Source organism: Electrophorus electricus, chromosome 26 (genome assembly GCF_013358815.1).
Source record: "Electrophorus electricus isolate fEleEle1 chromosome 26, fEleEle1.pri, whole genome shotgun sequence".
NCBI classification, from domain to species: Eukaryota; Metazoa; Chordata; class Actinopteri; order Gymnotiformes; family Gymnotidae; genus Electrophorus; species Electrophorus electricus.
In genome coordinates, this window is record NC_049560.1 from 3,195,377 (window position 1) to 3,216,516 (window position 21,140).

Here is a 21,140-nt window from a genome sequence, read left to right on the forward strand (position 1 = left end):
AGCTTGGTTCCCCTAAGACTTTTATTTACAATTGCTAGTGAGAATGAGAAATTAGGCAGACAACCCCCCCCCCTCAGACGCGCTGCGGGAGGGATTTGTGCGTGTTTCTCACAAGAAAAGAACCCGAATCTCCCATTGAAAAGCTTTGCAGGTTCAGCAAGGAAGGAGAGCGAAACGGGCGAGAAGGCGAGAGTGTTGTGTGAAAGGAGTGGGACTTTGGGGCGAGACAAAAGAGGCTGCGGCTGCGCTGAGTGTCGTGTCGTGTCCGCCTCGGGAGGTAGATAACTAGCTAGCCACCTCTTCTTCTTCTTCTTTTTCTTTTTTTTCCTCTTCTTTTTTTGACGGCGAAATACGGCGCGGTGTGGAGCCGGTGAGACCCGAGCGCCGGTCGTTCCCTTGTTCGAGGTGCGACGCGAGGAAGACTCGAGCCCGAGCGCGCGCATCTTGTGGCCAGATTGTGTTCCTTTTCTGCGGGTCGACGGTAAACAGAACAAAGGGAGTCTCGAGCGAGGAAGGAGCGAGCCGAGGCTAGCTCGAGCCCCTGCCTACCATTGCCGCCACTGAAACAAGGCCAAATGTACTTGTGAGAGCCACAATAGGTTCAAAACTCCGCCGGTCGCACAACAGCCTTAAATACTACTACTACTACTAATAATAATAATAACGCTGGAAGAAGACCGCTGAATCGCAACAAACCGGCATCCAACAATGTTTCCCCAGAATCGACCTTCGGTAAGTTGCGCCACTTCACGAAAAACGTTATTACTGAACTGTGTCCAATTCGCTGGAATCCTTTATTAAAACAGTTTGTGGACACCCTTTGTTTGTTGAACGTGTTAAACATTCCCTTGGATTTTGAAACTAGCTTATGGTAAAAGCACTTGACTAAAGTCAACACTTTGCGCTTAAAATCGGCCTCAAGGTTGTTTTAGAAGTAGCTGTTACCGTTTCGCCAAATTAACCGTTACCAACTTGTTTTATGGTTCAGAATGGGCCAGTCCTCGAGTTGTTGGTGTGGGACGGTGAAGTTGTTTATCTTTGGTGTGGACTGGCTTCATAGAGGTCTGTTAACTTAAATGTACTACATATAATATGCTTTTAAATTGTCCTGGTTGTGCAAGTGTGTTAATCAGTTGTAACAGTGCAGTAGTGGACGAAATTTGATACACTGAAGCCCTGTCCATGCGTGTACAGTAGTGAACTAGACTCATTAATTTAATGAATCATCATGGCTTTAGTAAACCTCAATTTCTAGTTCTGAAATAAACAGCAAAATCTTAAAAAGTATAGACCACTTGGCATTTAAAAACGTTTGCCTTTTGTCTTCCCAAAACAAGACATTGCTCATAAGCTGGTGTAATTTGTAAATATCATGTTCAGTGGAAATAAAATTGTCTGTCTTGTACTTGCAATGTATAAAATTCTTTAGTTTTAGAACAGTTAGAACATATTGTTGATACAGGCAGCTTATTGGGACGCTCCCTGAGATTTCCCCACACGTAACCCACCCTTCCCCCAGTGGCCCTAAGCACCTATCCCTGGAATTCTCTACCGTTCATTTCCTAAGGGATGGAAATGAGATTCCACTAGGGAATGGGGTTGTGTGACGTGAAGGCAGATGCACCAGGGTCTGTGTGTGTGTGTGTGTGCGTGTGCGCGCATGTGCATGCATGTATGCAAGCCCCAGTCAACTCCAGTAAGCCTTCCTACTCTCTCATCATTGGTTTGAAATGGTCGGAGACGTGCACCCGCCTGGCTGGAATTGTTATGATCTTGCTGTGGAATGTGTACCTGTGCTGCACAGAGAGAGAACCTTGGCCCGTGGCCTTCATTCAGACATCACTTATTCAATTCAGTTTAACTTTATCGTCATTGTGCCAGTGCACAGGTGTGAACATATAGTGCAGGAAAAAACGTGTTTCATATCCGGTAGCTTTGATATGTTTAGAAAGGAATGAGCTATCAAGCTTCGATGCTGATTGGGCAGTGGTAGCTCAGAGGTTAAGGTACTTGACTTGTGATTGGATGGTTGATAGTTCAAGCCCCACCACTGCCACTGTCCCTGAGCAAGGCCCTAACCCTCAATTGCTCAAGTTGTACTCAGTCATAATTGTAAGTCACTTTGGATGAAAGCGTCAGCTAAATGCTGTAAATGATTAGGGTCTCTTTCTATGTTTACTAACCTTCGCAGTTATTGTAGACGACGGGGGGGTGACGACTTGTTACAGGTACAGCAGCGCAACCCTTGTTGGGTCAGGAAAAGGGACAGCCACAAAAAACACAATGGGAGTAAGTGACCACTAGATTTAAACTTGATCTTGTGGATGTTTAAATACATTTCTGAAACACATTCAGAGTTGTTGTCAAATGGCTTCTGTGTTTTCATATTCAGGATCTATTTTCTCCCATAGTTACACCCAGCTATTTAGAGTCTTAGAAGATGAACAGTCAGGGATCACATATTTGTCAGGTATGATGACCTACATTTCTTGTAGCTGTCATTTAAGCTAGCTTTCTGTGGCCATGCTCCTAGAAGGCCGACTCCAGAAGAACGTTTAGTTCATAGCCTAATCAAGCATTCCATGTACCGTCACTGCATAACTCGATATACAGAACTCTATAAAGACCTTCTGGCAGAATCGCACATGTCTGTTCCTGAAGGGCTGAAGAGGATCAGAGATGAAGACCAGTAATCTGAACTCATTTAAGATGTCAGTCATCTCTGGTCACTGAAGGGTGGGGGTACTAGTAGCTGGCAGCAGTGGGCAGCTCCCTTCAGTTCTTCTGCATATGAGTTGTTCCTTTTTTTTTGTGATTCAAGGAGCTGCCTCCCCTACCCACATTCCAGCTTTATCTGCTTGGGGGGGGGTTCAGCCTAGATGACACACTCAGCCTAGATCAGAAACCGAGAATGCATTCCACCACCAGCGGCTCACCAGGGATCTCCTGTGGCTCAGTGGGTGAGCTGGTACGACAGTGCCTCCTGCGTCATTTCAGCCCGTGCTCAAAGTTTCCCACATTCCCGACGGCTCCTGTCACTCAGGCCCTGGAAGGCTGCTTGGGCAGCTCATCCGTGCCCGCTGTGGCGCACGTGCTCTGGATCCAGAGCATTGCATGGCGCGATTGGGTCCTGGGCAGCGCCGGGTCTGAGGAAGTGTGATGCAGCTGCTTAAAATCCCCATAACAGAAAGACAAACGGGCTCGTGGTTACCTAATAAAGGAAAGCACCTACAGCAATTAATGCATCTGACAAGGCAGCCGTCCGGCACCGCTAATGCAGCCTGACAGCAGTGAAAATTTGCATAACGAGCTTGTGGAGACGGGAGAGAAACGATGTGTGGCACTAATGAAACAGGTGCCAGTCCCACCTCCCAAAACACACACACACTCACTCACACCAGGCCCCTCTAAGTTTTCTGGGCCATACCTTGGAGCTCAGAACTGCTGGGATCAGTAAAATCGGGCTGTGCTCAGGTCAGATTCCTGGGGCGGTGCTTTTAATATGCAAATAACCGGTGGTTGTTGACACTTTATTTGAATGGCTCGTTGAGTCCTAAACTTCAAAGGCTTTACGCAGGGTCGCCACGCTGCACACGCATCTGCGCTTGTCATGCTTTGTGCTGTGTTTGTGTATCACACCTCCAGGATAAAGGATGGAGGTATTCTCTCTCTCTCTCTCTCTCTCTCTCTCTCTCTCTCTCTCTCTCTCTCTCTCTCTCTCTCTCTCTCTCTCTCTCTCTCTCTCTCTCAAAGGAAAGCTGTTGTGCTACCCTATGCTCCGTGCTCAGAGGTGCAACTCGTTCGGCTGGCTGGATGTTAACTCTAACTGTTTTTTTTTCCTGGGAAAGTGTGATTATAATTAGCGCGCTCACTCAAGCCACAGAGGCAGCGCCTGTCGGGGCTCCCACGGAAGCTCAAGTAACCAACGATGTCAGCAGACGCATGTGAAAGTCTCTTTATTAGTTTGATGCACGTTCACCTTTTCCAGCGCACCCCATCTTTGTGTCATGTTTACAGATAAGTTCGAACCTTCTAGTTAGTGTTGGAGGGCCCAGTCATCTCCAGCAATTTGTGTGGGAGACAGAAACATCTTCCTCAAAGGGGAGATAAACATGGTGGCAGATGTTGGCATGCCTGGCCACAGAGGCCACGATTCTCAGGGTGTGCCAGCATGGCAGTCATGTGTGTCTCCCCGTCAGACCTCTGACAAAATGAAAGCAACTGTTGTTTCAGACCCCAAGGGGATAAGAGCAGGGGTCTTGGGGCAGTGCGGGCGGGCTTCTGAGCCGGAGCGTCAGCTGTAAGATGTGTAAGAGCAAGCACTCGCATGCTTTTACTCCTTTTCAGTTTGTTTGTAAAATGGTAGACAGAAGTATTTGAAAGGTCTTCACTGTATGATGTGAAAAAAAACAAAACAGAAAAAAAACAGTGTTTACAGAGAACTATGCTTTGAAACATCCTGCGATTATTTTTAAAAATTATTTATTTATTTTCTCCCCATTTTTTCTTTGCAAAATACACTGGGATATATTTACATTTGTGTATAAAAATAGCCAAATGCTAGCTGTAGAGTACCTGCCCTACACTACTACAGTCTTCCTTTACTAAAGGATCAAGTAAAGACATAATTTTGGACACCATTTCCCTTTAAAGATCTCTGGTGCTGAATTTAGCACCAGTTTAAATTATTACCAACCCTGGATGCCTTTTTGGAACTTCCTGCACTGATTCAGGGTCACGTTAAAACTGCAGCAGTTTAATGAGACCAGGAGACAAAGGCCATTGCAGGTCTGACGCTGCTGCTTGGTCCCCCTCTGGCTCTTGGCAGGTTGCTGGAGGGACCAGACAGGATGATGTTACTGAAGATGTGCCAGCAGGTCCCCTGGACACAACAGATATGGTGAATCCGTGCAAACATGGACCCAAAATGGCTGCCGCACCCTAGCCAAAGAAACAGAACTTGAACCAAAATGGTTTTGTTATGGCATGGCAGCGGCAGGCCTCAGCACTTCTCGTATTGGGGTCTGTCTTCATGAAGCTTCATGAAGTCTGTTCACTGGCACTTCATTTGCCAGCCCTTTAGTAAAAGGGCCTTACTTCCTTTTCCGGAAGTGTCTTTGCACCTGTGCATAGAGGCACACAATGGGAGGTGAATATCAGAACAGAGGCGGCGGGGGTTGGGAGATAAAGAGAAGGAACAGAACAGAGCCAAGTGCCATCCTCCCTCCCTTCCTGTCTTTCTTTCTCCTCCTCCCCCCCCACTCCATTGGCCTTCCTCCTCTTGTTCCTCGAGCTCCTTTCTTTAGCATGGGAGGAGTAATTGATGTGTGTGCGTGCTCCCTGCTAGGTCGGAGCAGCGTGAGCACAGGCATGGGGGCGGCGGATTGAATTGCAGTGTTGCAGAGAGGAGCTCGTTACGGGCACTCTAACAATGCGCCAACCCTCTCCTGAGCCCCTGGCCAAGGGGCTCCCCTCACCCCACCTCATCCCACCCAGCCCCCCGAAAGTCCTGTCCCCGGCCCCCACCGCGCGTCAACTAACACTCTGGCACCTTTCTCAGGGCAAGCCTCGAATGTCCTTTGCCACCGTGCTTGCGTCAGATCTCACGCACAGAGTTCGCAGGGCAATGACTGATGTGCACACTGCGAGCTCGGCTCGCCTTCTGGGTTCTGAGCGTCGAACGGCAGCGATTATGCGGCGCCAAATGGCGGCGGTGCTCACGACCGTCGCCCGACGGGCGCTTCGCTCGCCCGCACCCCTCCGGCCGCTTCTCCCTCTCTCTCGCTCTCTCTCCACGGGCTCATTAAAAGGAGGGGGGAATAAAAACCCCCCCAAAACAAATCTGTTTGTGTGAGCAAAACGCTGAGCAGCAGCGTGTGGAGGCTGGCGAGAGGACCTCTGCTGGGAGTCTGCGGAGGCAGACGCGCCGCCAGGCCTTCCAGGTCCACGGATGGGCTTTGTCTGCCTGTCTGTATGCGTTTGCCTGAGGCCAGGGGCCTAATTGCCCCGGCTGGCAGGGAGAAGCCTGCTAGTAGGTGCAGCACCCTGACAAAGTCAGTCTTTCTTGCGTCCCATTCTAATCCATGCTTAATTTTAAGCAAATGTTTTTTAAGCAAATGTCTCTTCCCTTGCTCCTGAGCATGCGCACACACCGTCACATACATGCATGCGTGCGTGCACACACACACACAAGCACACATCTGTCTCTAATGCATTATCCCTTAACAATGGTCACTGTGTCAGACCCCCCCCCCCCATCATTACAGCTCTTGGTGGGGAGCTTGTCTTTCATCTGTGTCCTTCAGTTTTGCCTTGTACACAATGTCTGTGAGTGTGTATACATCTCTCTCTCTCTCTCTCTCACTCACACACACACACACACACACACACACACGCCCTTCCCAACCGAAAGGACACTACATTGCGCTTTCAAAAATGTTGATTTTGTGAAGTAGTCCCACTCTGCGTTGTTTGCTCTATTGCTAGGACGCAGTCCTGAGGTTCGTGCGGTAACGTGGTAACTGAACATACCCCGAGCTCGCGTTACTAATGGAGGGGGAAGTCCTAGCCTTGTGCCTCTCGGACGCCGAGGTTTTAACTACGTCTGGCTGCAAATAGACTCGCCCTGTGCTCAACGTCACAGCCACGCCCTCTCTGACGCCGACCTGTCCTGTTTTTCTGGCAGGCACCCCTTCAGCCACCCCCTGGGTCCTCGGCGGCGGCGGCGGCGGCGGCTGCAGCCGCGGCCGCAGCAGCGACAGGCACGGCCCAGTCTCTGAAGCTCACCTACCCCGAGACCCTGGACCGCATCAAGGAGGAGTTTCAGTTCCTGCAGACCCAGTACCACAGGTGAGACGCCACCTTGTGGACGCTTCCCATCAGTCTCGCGCGCCGAAGCGGTAACAACAACAGCGATTCACTCACTGTTTTAGCATTAGTGTGTAACAGAGCTGCTGTGTAGAACACCTCTCCACAATAGCCATAAACACTTCAGACTGTAACCATAGCAACGGTCGGGTTTTAATCACTTCCGAGGCTAATGCTCCTTCATGAAGAAAGATCCCTATTCTGCTTTAATATGTGGGGGTTTTTTTTAGTGTATGTGTGTCCAAAGAAAACCAGAGCTCTTGCCATAACATTATCTGCAGGGAAAATATTTGTCTAGAAAAAAAGTCTCTGTTCGTGTTGAGAAAAATGGCGTCAGAGGCGGATTCACTATGACCTCATCTTTGGGAGCCTTACAGAGTCTGACTGATCTCTTGATTAGAGAGAGGTTATATATCTAACTTGGAAAAGGGGCTGTACCTGAGTATCTCAGTTTTAAGTCTAATTTGTTGTATTTAATAAGTATTAATATTTGTTGGATATTTTTTGTTGAGAAAAGGCATGTTTCCGTCAGTATCACAAAGCCTTAAGAATTGCTGAAATTGATCGAACTCTAGCCTGGGACTGCTTTGGTTGGAAGATCTGCGCAGAACACACACACCAACCACTGCTCTCTCTTAAATACACACACACACACTCGCGCACACACACCCCTCAACACCCCTGCTCTCTCTTAATTTCTCACACACACACAGAGACACACACACACACACACACACACACACACACAGAGAGACACCCCAACACCCCAGCTCTCTCTTAAATTCACATACAGACACACACCCATCCCTTTGATTCTGGGGCATTTGTGAGAGGTGTTTGATGTACACTCTGAATCCCAGGAATGTGGCCTGAGTAGGCATGGCTGCCTGGCATATCTGGGACTCTGCTAGTGTCCCCCTCCTCCCCTCAGTATCCCAACGCGTGCTTGTTCTCTCTCTCTCTCTCTCTCTCGTTCTCTCTCTCTCTCTCTCTCTCTCTCTCTCTCTCTCTCTCTCCTTCTTTCTGTTTTTCCGCTTCCTCTTTCTTGGCACATCTTCACACGATTGTCACTCTGGGTCTCCGAGGCGTGATGGCCAGATCCTCCACACTCCCATTGTGGGGCCCCATTCAAGTGCTCAGCCCAATCAAATCCAAGCATCCCTATCCAAACAGCAGCGCAGCCGTGCTAATGCCTGCTGATTTTGCGCATATTTCATTGACGCTGGTGTTGGCTGTGTTTGCTCTGCTACACACACACACACACGTACGCACATGCATAAACCCAGCCAGAGTGTTTTGTGTTTTGTTTTTTGTTTTGTTTTGTTTTTTTAATCCATCAAACAAATATCAAATGAATTTTCTCTCTCTGTTGCATTTTACCAAACATTTGAATCGGACCACTGTTGCACATTTGCATTGTTATCCTGATGTAAAATGTCTTTTGATCTTTACATGTGACAAACACAGGAAAACGGAGCAGCCACTAATGACATGCAAAGCTACAGCAGTGGACGTGCAGTAATGTTCAGATCTTCAGAACTGCTGAAGTTGTTGGCTTTGGGGTACCACATTGATGCCACGCTTTGTTTGAAAGTTGTTACAGAAGTGGCATGAGGTTGGTGTTTCCCTGCCAGGACTGAAAGGTGGCGTGCGAGGTGTCGTGGGGTCTTTTTGCGAAATTTCCACTTTCCCGTGGGTCAGGCGAGCAGATTCCCAATGGCATACTCCGGGCTCTCTCTTCCAGCTCCAGTGCCAGGTTGCATTGTCTCGCTCATAATCAAGGCCCCCTGGGGACTTAGCCATGTCCTAGGGAAACATGCCCGCCCACACACACACACACACACACACACACACACACACACACACACACACACTGGCAGAGACAGATCGTGGCTATACATAGCGTGGCTTAGATTTTAATTTTAGCTCTGTTGATTGAAGCTGCCGTCTGATTCTTGGATTAGGGGATGGGAAAGAGAGGGAGGTAAAGTGAGGTGAGCTGAAGGGCTCTGGGATGTGTGTGTGTGTGTGTGTGTGTGTGTGTGTGTAAGGGCTTTATAAGAAAAGACACTAAAGGGACCTGCTCCCCTCTGTGACTGAACAGAAGAAACATGGACCAGACTAACCAGGCTAGAGCCTGAAAAACACAGGAAAAAAAGTGGTTTTGCTTGGCATGTTTTTTACGTGTGTGTGTGCGCGTGCACATGTTTCTATGAGGTCTTCTAAATGGCAAGGAGGGAGAGACTGCAGACAGGAGGCTCTCATTAACGTAATGATCCTCATTCGGCCCATCCCTGCGTGGGCACACACACACACACACACACACAAAGCAGGACCACTTTAAGAATGCTGCACATGTCCATAGGCTACCACTGTGCAAGGGTTATGGGCTGGCGGCTAGCACAGTATGCGCTGTGAGTGTATATGTGGCACAGGCTCTGCTGTGGGAGTGTGTGCGCATTTGGAACATGTGTTAGCCATGTTTTTGTGGAATATTTTTTGTGTGTGTGCACGTACATGTGCAAGCGTAGATTGATTTGTGCTGCTGTAGGCTCAGACTTGGTTTGGGGGGCATTTGTGCCTCTAGGAAAAGTATGTACATGAAGCCAATTTATTTCTGAGCATAATGGGCCATTTTAGTAGCGTGTGTTCATCTTCTCCATGAGGGTGTATGAGAGCGAGGGGAATACTTGTCCTGAGAAGGTCTAATGTCTGATGAGACTGTCGGCGCCTGCAGAGATGTAAAGCATGGCATGAGAGGGCTTGGAGCGAAGCGTTTGATTGGTCTGATCTCCCCAGCACAACCTGGGGAAACTGTTTGTTTTCTCGGGCATTTTAATTGAGATGCTATTAATGATCGGCGCTGGCTTTTTCATTTCGCTGAGTGTGTGTGGTAATTGGGGGCGGTGTGTGTGTGTGTGTGTCTGTGTGTGTGTGTGTGTGTGTGTTGGGTAACTACTCTGCTGACAGAGCTGTCGTGGTGCTGGCAGGTTGCGGATTTGTTCTAGCGATCATCTTATCTGCTGTCAGTGCAAGGGAGAGATTGGAAAAGTTCCCCTCGTTCTCTCACTGTCTCTGTGTGTGTGTGTGTGTGTGTGTGTGTGTCTCTCTCTCTCTCTCGCTTGCACTCCTTTCTTTCTCTCCCTCTTTCTGCTGAGACTCAGACTAATTATCATATGCAGTCATTTCTACACAAAATACTATGAGCCTCTAGCCCCCCCCACATGATTCTACACCCCTTTTCACGCTCTCCAACTCTGATAATAGCATGCATGTGAAGGCAGATCCTTTACTAAAATAAATAAATTTTTTGTGTATATCTGTGTGCGATTATCTCTCTCTCTATCTATCTCTCTATCTATCTCTCTATCTATACCTTAGACTCTCTCCGCCCCTCCCCAGTGGGCCCGCAGGGTCTTCTCCTCCTGTCTCTCTCCACACACACAAGCCCCAGTGTCTTCGTGTCCCTGCCCTGCTGTCCATCTGAGGACATGTTTTACCCCCTTTTTAGGACCCCCCGAGACTCTGCCCTCCTGCGGCCTGTCTGCTAGATTTAACGTCGTCCGTAAATTTGCCTCCCGATTCTTGATCCCGGGTGTGGGCCGCGCTTGCCCGTCATTACAGGCAGATTTCAGAGGTGTGTGTGTGTGTGTGTGTCCCGATGCCTGCACTGCAGCGCCGAGGCCGACTAACTCAGAGTGACGGAGGGAGAGAGAGAGAAGGAGGGAGAGAGAGAGAAGGAGGGAGAGAGAGCAGGGGGGTGGAGGGAGGAATAAATAAGGAAAGGTTGTCTATGTGAATGTGCTCCCATAGATTTATCCGTTCCTCTGCAATCCAGCAACGGGGGTGACTTCTGCAGCAAAGCAATTCCACAGTAATAAAATCTATCAGGCGAATTTAACTGCCCCCCACCCCCAACCCCACAGCCCACCCCCTACTCCTCCCCCACCCCCCAGTAAATCCCCCCACCTCCACCCCCCCTTGCTGGAGGTGATAAATGAGTCAATTATCGGCAGCAGCACAGCCCCACCGACCGTGAGCGGATGTGCCGTTATTACCTGTTGCAGTGCACTAATGTCGCAGTATTAATCATATTCTAATTTTCCCAGGCCCCTTCGCACTCGGCACACATAAATCTACACCTTGCAAACAAGTCAGCTGTGCTGGAGAGCAGCTAACGTACAGCAACGGAGATCATGTCTGCCTCTGTCTGTCTGTCCATCCCTGCCTGTCTGCCTGTCTGCCTGTCTGCCTGTCTGTCTGTCTGATTGCGAAGGCATTGCTGTAGAGGAACTGGATGAGATGTCACCCAGGGAAGGAATTGCTGTGTGATGGGGTGTTAAGGTCATGTGGTTTGTCAAACTTTTGGTTGAATGTCTTTTTAATTTTCTCCCCTTCTCAGGATTATTGTGGTCGCAGGGGTCATGGGTCGTAGATACACTGGACACCAAATAGAACTCAAGTGTGATGGGTTGGACCACTTTACTTGAAGCAAATTAAACTGATAAATAATGAGTGGCGTGTCTAGTCCATATCAACACGGTCTGCACGCTGAGAGTTTGGTTTCCCTGGCCTTTCCTTCGACCTTCAAATGACCCTTTTGTCTCCTCCCTACAGCCTAAAGCTGGAGTGTGAAAAACTGGCCACAGAGAAGACAGAAATCCAGAGGCACTACGTGATGGTGAGACAGACACGCTCACGTATGCTCACACATGAATCTCTCGAAGACAGTCTTGTACGTTTTCCCCCCAGATCAGTGTGGACCATCTCCTCTGTCAGACCCACTGGTTTGGGTGAGGGTTTTTGTACTTTGTGTGTGTGTGTATTGTTTACAGGTATGTTCTCAATCATGTAGCTTAGTAGTAACCCTGACCAGCTCTGTGTGTGCGCTCACACTCTCTCTCTTGCTCCCGTGCTCCCTCTATTTATTTATTTTTTAAACATTTTTTTAGTTTTTGTTTTTTTTTTGTATATTTTTTTTGGCTCATAATTTTGAGTCCGAGAGTCGCCTAGCAACTGTGGGTTCTTGGCAAGGCTGCGGAATACAACGGGCAGCTGTCAGGGCAGCTTCTTTTATTGCATGTGCTCTTTTCTCTCTCTTCCTCTCATTCTCCCTCCTTCTTTCTCACACACACACACACACACACACACACACACACACACACACACACACACACACACACACTTTCTCTCTGCCTCTCTCATTTTTCCCTGTGCACTCTGCCAGGTCAGTATTTTGCATCCAGCTGACCCAGCTGGTGGGGATTCTGAGAATCCCGCCCAGTTCTGACTAGTGCCAGTACCTCAGACCCACGTCCAGCAAGCCCCGAGCGTCCAGGCTCGCTTGGCCCGCGGGCCGCGGGCAGAACCATTTGGACAGGCAGCCTCTTCCAGCAGCTTCGCGAAGGCACAAACACCCAGAGTCTCGCTGCCACCAGTGTGTTGTGCTGCCAGTGTGCTGCCGTGAGCTGGAGCTGATATCTCATGACATTCTGTTCTCCTTTGCTTTTCAGTACTATGAAATGTCCTATGGCCTCAACATCGAGATGCACAAACAGGTGAGGGCAAACTCCCAAAGCCAATAAGACAAAGAGCGTTGTACTCTGCTGTCCTGAATGTCTGTGCCGTGAAGGTGATGGCGGCCCTTCAGGCTGGTCAGTTGAGCGCTCCCTGCCTCCCTGCTCTGTGCAGTGCAGCTTTCCTGTCTCTTGGTTAAAATATTTGAGTTCTGTGTGCAGTGGATCAGTCAGGGTGGAATCTGAGCTCCAATAAGGAAAAAATCTGACTGCAGAGTATGTGCACTCAAAGAGTATAAAGGAGGGTGTGTGTGTGTGCGCGCTCGCGCTCTCTCTCTCTCTTTCTCTTTGTCTTCTCTCATAATGCATCTGTATTTCCTAACCTGCCTTGCCTTTTCCTACTAGCACCAACTGCTCTTCGAATTTCACTATAAATCAGGTCACTGCTCTCTCTCTGTGTCTCTCTCTGTCTGTCACTCATTCTGTGACTCTCTCTCTCCTCTCTGCTGTTCATTTGCCCTGCTCTCCCACATGCCTCGTGAATTCCCTCTGCTAATAAAACCATCACACGCTTCCTCCTCCTCCTCATGCTGCTGTCTCTCCCCCTCCTTCCTCTGTATCCTGCTCCTCTCGTTTCTACCCTGCGCCTTCCCATTCCACTGTCTCCTGCCCCCTCCCCCTTCCCCCTTTCCCCAAGATGTCATTTGCTAGTTGCCATTTTCTAACAAGAAATCATTTGTTCCCGTGGGAACAGTGATGAAGGATGGAGGAATGGAGGGGTGGAGGCGAGCAGAGAGGTGGGGGTCTGTTTCCTGTCTCCTGAGGATGGAGAAAGACGGAGAGCGAGAAAAAATGAGCAGGGATACTTCATGCTGACAGTAATTCACTTGCAGGAAAATTTTGTATTACTGTACCGTGCGTGCGCGTGCGTGCGCGTGTGTGTGTGTGTGTGTGTGTGTGTGTGTGTGTGTGTGGGCATATTGTTACAAATCCCTAGCTGGTAGTAAGACAAACAGCCCCGGGTCTTTACAGTGACGTAGAGGGAATGGTGCATGCGTGGAGAGTATCGTCAGCGCTAGTATTCCTTGCCTCCTTCCATCAAGACCGACAAGCTACCACTCACCGCTGCTCCGCCAGGCCACTGCTGGCTGCTCGGTTCGCGCGTAGAGTGGTGGCGAGGGCAAGCGTCCTCGGCCCGTGTGCTCTGCCTCGCGGGGAGGAGGGAGCCCACCGCTGCTGGGGGCAGCACAGCAGACACCAAGCATGAATATTTTACACTCCTCTCTTCACCGTGCAGCTATTAGCATTGGCCAGATGTGGAGGGTTGAAATATTTACTGTGTGTGTGTGCGTAAATGTAGCAGGTCACACTTTTGATTGACAGACCATCTCCCTCCCTTGTTCTGTCCCTCTCTCCCTCCAGACAGAGATTGCTAAGCGGCTGAATGTGATCTGTGCCCAGCTCATCCCATTCCTCTCACAGGAGGTAAAACAAAAGAGCACTGCACACACTCTTACAAATGACACTGAGTCATGGTGTGTGTCTTTCAAACACTCACCATTTCTTTCTCCCTCTCTTACACGCACGCTGTTTTTCTTTTTCCTGTTGGCCTCCTCCAAAAAAAAGCTCTGATTACTTTTACCTTAACAAAGAGGTGACCATCACCCTGTTTTGTCTCCCTTGTGATGTACACAGTGTAATATTGCGATAAGGCTTCTGACAAGTAGTGTGTTGTGCCGAGGCTTCTGCATGCAGGTCTGCTGTACTCCTGAGCCTCTCTGCGTGGGTTCCATGTATGCTTCTTTTGTTGGTTTGGTTTTGTTTGTTTACTGTTTGTTTTCTGACTTGTGTCCACAGCACCAGCAGCAGGTGGTCCAGGCTATGGAACGCGCCAAACAGGTGACTATGGGGGAGTTGAATGCATCGATAGGGGTACGTGGACTCCCCCCTCTGCCACCCACAGTGTGTACTTCCATCTTTTCATCCCCCTTTTAAAATTTTTTTTTTTTATTTTTGTTTTTCTTTTTTTTTGTTGCTGTTTTCGTTTTGTTGTCATCGTAATCTGAATACGAGTTGTGGATTAGCAGTCAGATTAGGACGGCTGGCGGATCAGATTGAGGCGGATGTGAATGGAGTGTTGGGATTATGGTGGTGTGGGAGCGCAGGCTCCTGGTGGGGAGTAAATCCGCATCCTCCGGCATAGGGCGTGCCCTGAGAGGGTGTTGGGAGGGCTCAGCTTCATGGGAGGGTTAGAAAGGATCCAGGGCCACAACTGCTATGGCTGAAAGAATTTAGTAAAAAAATCTGCCTTTTCTGTGGTTTGACTTTTAGATGCGTATTGAGTGATTGCTTCTGCTGGTCAATCAGACTTTTGTTCGGTTACGTTAAAGCCATTTGTTGTGGTACTATTTTTAAAAGTAGAGCGCGCGCGTGTGTGTGTGTGGGGGGGGGCTGTGTGTGTGTAATGTAGATCAGCACCGGTGCTGTTCCTTTGGCTCTACCCACCATGGATGCACCTCCCTCTCTACCAACCACAGGTGCTCAAATATACACCCTCTCAACTAGGTTTCCCTCTCTTTCTCTTTCTTTCTCTTTCTCTCTCTCTCTCTCTTTCCACTCCAGCAACAGCTCCAGGCACAGCACCTCGCCCAGCATGCCGCGCAGGGTCTGCCCATGGGCCCACACCCGTCGGGCCTGCCCCACCCGGGCTTGGCCCTGGGTGGGAGTTCGGGTCTCCTGGCTCTCTCCGGGGCGCTAGGGGCCCAGCTGGCCGCCAAGGACGAGAGGGCCCACCTGGAAGCTGTTGCAGCAGCGGCCGCCGCCGCTGACCACCACCGAGGTAGGAGCAGCCTCCATCCGCGCCCACCTGCAGCTCCCTGACATTTCAGTCGCCTCGCCTGCCTGATCTCCCTTTAATTACCTTACTGAGCTTATTTGCGGGGTTTTGTGCTTCTGAAATGCTCCATGCTTTCTCCGTTGGCTGTATAAGGTGAAGGTGTGGTGTGACTGGTGATCTTGGTGGGTGGCGTGCTGATGTTTGATTAGGCACAATGTGTCGACTGTCACAATACTCTGGAGTTGATGGTCACTGGGCAGGTTGTCATGACATGTTTGTTTGTTTTGATTGGCTGCGGGGCTACGCGGGCTGGCCATGTTCCACCCAGACCGTGAGGCCGGACCAGTAAGTAGAGTTTCATCTTCTCTCCTCTTTTTAAAAATTACTCTTTTGTTCTGTTCTTTCCTTTTCCTGCTCTCTGTCTCCTGCTTCTTTCATCCTACCTTTGCGCTCCCTTTCCCGCTCCTCCGGATCTCTCCCATCTTCCCCTTCTTTCACCCCAGCTCCCTTACAGCAGGCAGCCATGCATTAGGCTGCTTTATTGCCTCTGGGTTCAGCAGTTATAGAGCTGATTAGATTTATCCTTCTCCCCCTGCATTCATTCTCTCTCTCTCTCTCAGAGCTCCTTATCAAATGGAGACAAGGGCAGGTCCTCCGACTACCTCAGCAATGGCAAAAAAAGAAAAGCAGATGAGAAGGAGTTCACAGACTATGTGAGTGCTGCTCTGCATGTATGTGTTGTAGGGTGTGTGTTTCAAATAAAGCGTGCCCTGTCCACGTCGCACTCTGCCTCCGGTCGGTCCGTCTGTCTACTTGTTTCTCAAGCTGTGTTCATAAAACTATAACATGACAACCTTAATCGCTTGATTCGAATGACCTTGACCTATATTTCAAGGTCATGTGACAGTGGAAAATATCATATTGCTGTGTCCTTAAGTATTAAAACTTTGGTACATGTGTACATGAAGATATCCATAACTACAAAAAACAGGCAGCACAAAAAGTTTGAAATTAGATCAGGTTTATGAACTTCCAGCATTGCAAATGTCATATTTACTCTTTGTCCGATGGGAGGAGGGGGAGGAGTTTTTCTCTCTCATTTCATTTGATGCCACACACTTGCCAAAAGCAACATTTAAAAAAAAAAAACTTGCCACACACAAAAATGGTTTTACTGTAGTGAATCATTTCCAGGGCTGTGCACTCAGTGTGTTTACTTCACTGTGCTTTCTGTCAGCCTTCTCTGATCCATCACTGATCACTGTTCTCCAGCGTTGGAAGATTCAGCTTCCCTGATGAGATGACGCATGACTGTTTGTACTGAAAGTGAATAACATGTTCAGCATCTCAGACTAAACTGGACTTCTTTTTCTTCTTTTTTTTTTTTCTTCCCCATTTTCCATCAGGGCAGCGATGCAGACAAGAGCGACGACAACTTGGTGGTGGATGAGGTGAGCGCGGCTGTGGCTGTTGTTCGTGTTGAACTGGGCTCGGAAGGGGCCGCAGCCGGTGCGGAAGCGTGACGCGTGTGTGCTCCCTCCCCGCAGGACCCCTCGTCTCCGCGGAGCGTGCACTCCTACTCGTCCAGGGAGAACGGCCTGGACAAGCTCCCGCCTTCTCGCAAGGAGCCCCTGCCCCAGGCGAGCCCCACCTCCCTGGCCTCCTCCAGCAGCACGGCCTCCCCCTCCCGCAGCAAAGAGCCCCCTTCGGTACCCCCCCCCACACACACACACACGCACACACACACACACACACACACACACACACACACACACACACACACACGCAGAGCCAGGCACGCATCAAACAATTGTTCTTGCGCAACCATTGCGTAAATGCCACGCCCACCCTTTCAGCACTTCCTCCTCCCCCTCATCGTCATACCAGTTGCATACACCTCTCTGCCTTCTTAGAGAGAGAAGTCCAGCACTCCAGTCCTGAAGCCAGGCACCCCCATGTCCCAAGACTCCTCTACGCCAGGCCCCAGCGGACCACCCCAGTTCCGCCCCGTCCCAGGCAAACCCGGAGTAGACCCCCTCGGTAAGTCCCGGGGCCTTGTAGTGTAGCTGATCTTGAGGGAGCTAAATGCTTGTGTCTAAACGAGGTCTTCATTAGTGGAGCTGCTGGCTGTGCTAAGGGCAGCCAGCAGAGGGCAGTAGTATTCTTCAGTGTCATTTTATGTTCTTTTCAGTGGCTGTTGCTTGTTTGCAGTAGAGTTACGTGACTTGTAGTCTGATGGTTAAAGCATTAGGTTAATTGTTGCAGGACTTCAGTTCTTCTTCTTGGTTATTTAAAAACTGATAAGCTACTGTAAATAAAATTGCGTGAGGCAAGCTAATCCAGTTCTAAATCATGCCAAATATCACGTAATATTCAAATGACCGCAGCAAGACTTTCCTGCTGACAACCCACTGTGTCCCCCCCCATCCAGCTCTGGGTCTGAGGAACCCACTGGCGGTGCAGGGCACATACCCGCCCGGGCCGTTTAGCCTGCCGCCACCGGGGGTTAACGGCGAGCTGGCGGGCGCTGCAGGTTACGGTGCCGCCAGCCTGCACCTCGTCTCCCAGCAGATGAACGGCTCAGCCGCCGCCGCGGCAGGATACGGACGCTCACCGGTGGTCAGACCTCACTTTTATTTGTTTTTGTATTAGATTCGCTCATGAAAGCACTCTGGGTAATGTAGTTTAATTATTCTTTGAGATCTGGGGCACATTTTCCTGTTTTTCCTGCGGTAGGTGGGTTATGAGTCACCCCACCCCCACATGAGGGTCCCTGGATTGCCTGCCAGCCTCCAGGCAGCCGCCTCAGGAAAGCCGTGCGTGTGCCGCCTCGCCTTGTTTTTTAATCTCTTCCCGACTCTGCCTCTCCTTGTCCCTCTTTTGTCCCCTGCAGACACCATAAACCAGCGTGATGTCACCTCAAACTCCTCGATCATTTCTCCCTTCCCTCTCTCCCCCTCTCCAGGGCCTACTCGTTCCACGTGAGTGCGGATGGGCAGATGCAGCCGGTGCCCTTCCCCCCCGATGCCCTCCTGGGCCCTGGCATCCCGCGCCACGCCCGCCAGATCCACACCCTCAGCCACGGGGAGGTGGTGTGCGCCGTCACCATCAGCACCTCCACACGGCACGTCTACACCGGGGGCAAAGGATGCGTCAAAGTCTGGGACATCAGCCAGCCGGGCAGCAAGAGTCCCATGGCCCAACTCGACTGCCTGGTGAGATCACCACCACACCCTCACTCTCTTCAGATGCGAAAAAATGGTGGAAACTTAACTAGCTGCCACTGAGTACAGCAGTTGTATTCAACGTATAATCAATAAATGTTTAATGCACGATATGTATATTAAGCAGCTATTGTGTAAGTCAGACTAATGATGGCAGCATGTATCATTTTCATTCATACTTTCCTGTCTGTTTATCCAATCAGAACAGGGACAACTATATACGCTCATGCAAGCTCCTTCCGGATGGGCGGACCTTGATAGTGGGAGGTGAAGCCAGCACTCTGTCCATCTGGGACTTGGCCACACCCACCCCCCGCATTAAGGCGGAGCTGACGTCCTCTGCTCCAGCATGTTACGCGCTGGCCATCAGTCCAGACAACAAGGTCTGCTTCTCCTGCTGCAGTGACGGCAACATCGTCGTCTGGGACCTGCACAACCAGACGCTCGTCAGGTAGCCACGCACACCAGCTACACGAACAAAATGGCAGAGAGTCTAGCTTGTCATTTGGAGCCTCATAATGGTGTCATTTGTGTTGATTAAGTGTATTGTCCTTCGGTCTCCTGCTGCACAGGCAGTTTCAGGGCCACACAGACGGAGCCAGCTGTATCGACATCTCCAACGACGGCACCAAGCTCTGGACGGGGGGACTGGACAACACGGTGCGCTGCTGGGACCTGAGAGAGGGCAGACAGCTCCAGCAACACGACTTCACCTCCCAGGTACTGGAGCACCGGAGAGTCGCGGAGAACAGTGTCCCCTACGCTGGAAGGGCGGTTCTCGCAGACACACACTCAACCACTGTAATTTCATTTGTGAAATTTCTCAAAAGGGAGTAGATGGATGCGTTTACATTCACAAGGTTGTTTGTGTGTGTGTGTAGATCTTCTCCCTGGGCTACTGTCCTACGGGAGAGTGGCTTGCCGTGGGCATGGAGAGCAGTAATGTTGAAGTGCTGCATGTCTCCAAACCAGACAAGTACCAGCTGCACCTCCACGAGAGCTGCGTGCTCTCACTCAAGTTTGCCTACTGCGGTACGAGTCTTTATTCATGCAACACTCGTGTACTCTACTAATGTAAAGTAAAACTTGATACAGAAAACAAATATTTTTCGGTCTAAGCCTCGTTAGCTTTTTTCCACTCATCTACAGGTAAATGGTTTGTAAGTACTGGAAAAGATAATCTACTGAATGCATGGAGAACTCCATACGGCTCCAGCATATTCCAGGTACCGCGCTGTTTCTGCTGAGATATGCAAGCAATTAATGATCAATTTCATTACAGAGTTAAAAAATAGGCGTTGTACAGTGTTCAGTACTGTTCTTACTATACAAATCTATATGTAGATTTACATAATTTGAGTTTATCATATACAATATCAGTGAGTTTATATGTTCTACACCTACCTATAAGGAAAATAAAATGGTTCCGCAGTTCAATTTTTTAGTATTAGACATGGTGTAACCGTAAACTCGCCGTTCCTTAAGTTTTTTTCATTTTCTTTTCCAGTCAAAGGAGTCCTCATCAGTCCTCAGCTGTGATATCTCCCCTGATGACCAGTTCATTGTAACCGGCTCAGGAGACAAGAAGGCCACTGTGTATGAAGTCATCTACTAAAATGAAAACAAAACGGACGTCCCCTCAGCCAGAGACGTGCTGCGCGGATGGGAGAGCAGAAAACCCGGCTCTGACTTGGATTTGGCCGGTGACTTGCGGGACAGAGAGTGTGGGATGTGGACTTGGAGGAAGCGCGTGCGTTTGCTGGTGGAGCTCCAGAAGTGCACTGACCCTGTTGTTTTTTAATGCTGTGAGAGAGCTGGTAGTCTAGCTTCAGAGACGTGGGATCCCTCCAAAGACATCTCCTTGCCTTTTTTGTTTTTCCCTTTTGTTCTTTTTTTTAAACAAGATGAAACCTCTGTAGTGAATGAAATAGCAAAGAGAATTTTATTTTATTTTATTTTTATTTTTTTTAGCCTTGGGGAAGAAAAAAATTACATTTCCAGGTGGAAATGAACAGTGGAGAAGCACCGGTTTGTTTGAGAGGTTGCTGGGCAACGGACGGACTAGGCCGCGGCCCATATGTCTCTGCCCTTTTCATCCAGCCTGTGCCCAGAGTCTCGGGACTGGCCTCATCTCAGGCGGCAGTGTTGCTGCACGCGCTCAGTGCTGCGAGCCAATCCCAACAGCTCAGCAACAGTATGATGGTATAATGACAAGACGGCAGCAACACAGACTAGGCTAATGAGTCATGGGTTTTGTATTTTACGATTTCAGGGAAATGGCTGTATCCACACTCCACATTAACGTGTTTTCTCATGTATACTGTATGTCTGGTCGCAATGAAAGGTATTTTGATTTTTGCTGGATACTTGGTATGTATGAACTGTAAATAAAGCTCATTAAAAGCCAAACGGTTGTTAAATTGGTCTAAACTTGCATGGTAATTTGTTTATTGGCAGATCTTGAAATTTAATACTTGTAGTTATTAGTTTAATATGAATTTGCTACCATATGGTATTCTGTCATATGAAGTAATCTATACTGTGCACATTTTTAGTTTAGTAGTTGGTCTTATTGTACAATATTTGAAGTTGGAAATGTGAACGTGTATTAGTCAATCACACTATTCTGTTTTACAATATAGTCCTTCTCAGATGAAAAATTCTAGTGTACAAAATAGCTACATGTTAACGGCAAAG

At 49.2% G+C, this 21,140-nt stretch overlaps 1 protein-coding gene across 3 annotated transcripts; it reads left to right on the forward strand.

The window, feature by feature from the left end:
• The first annotated feature begins 123 nt into the window (after nt 1-123).
• On the forward strand, nt 124-20,867 carry tle2a (TLE family member 2, transcriptional corepressor a). Of its 3 annotated transcripts, XM_035523281.1 has the most exons (20): nt 124-732; nt 6,686-6,849; nt 11,485-11,548; nt 12,381-12,425; nt 13,806-13,868; nt 14,241-14,345; nt 15,006-15,222; nt 15,548-15,564; nt 15,840-15,932; nt 16,626-16,670; nt 16,767-16,928; nt 17,133-17,259; nt 17,651-17,838; nt 17,956-18,035; nt 18,185-18,434; nt 18,647-18,894; nt 19,016-19,163; nt 19,325-19,475; nt 19,593-19,669; nt 19,951-20,867. In XM_035523281.1, the coding sequence occupies exons 1-20, from the start codon at nt 709-711 to the stop codon at nt 20,056-20,058; spliced, it is 2,376 nt and encodes a 791-aa protein (XP_035379174.1). In that variant the 5' UTR covers nt 124-708; the 3' UTR covers nt 20,059-20,867. The 3 variants fall into 3 exon arrangements, with proteins under 3 accessions (XP_035379174.1, XP_035379176.1, XP_035379175.1); XM_035523283.1 differs by lacking the exon at nt 124-732 and having other exon boundaries at nt 6,827-6,849; nt 14,241-14,282; XM_035523282.1 differs by lacking the exons at nt 124-732; nt 6,686-6,849; nt 11,485-11,548 and adding an exon at nt 11,620-11,660.
• The last annotated feature ends 273 nt before the right edge of the window (nt 20,868-21,140 follow it).

What these genes read in the sequence shown, in the direction of transcription:
- tle2a (XM_035523281.1), top strand. Translation starts at nt 709, where the DNA reads ATGTTTCCCCAGAATCGACCTTCG. An exon ending in ACATCGAGATGCACAAACAG is followed by an intron (nt 12,426 to 13,805) that starts GTGAGGGCAAAC and finishes CTCTCCCTCCAG; the next exon opens with ACAGAGATTGCTAAGCGGCT. An exon ending in CACAACCAGACGCTCGTCAG is followed by an intron (nt 18,895 to 19,015) that starts GTAGCCACGCAC and finishes CCTGCTGCACAG; the next exon opens with GCAGTTTCAGGGCCACACAG.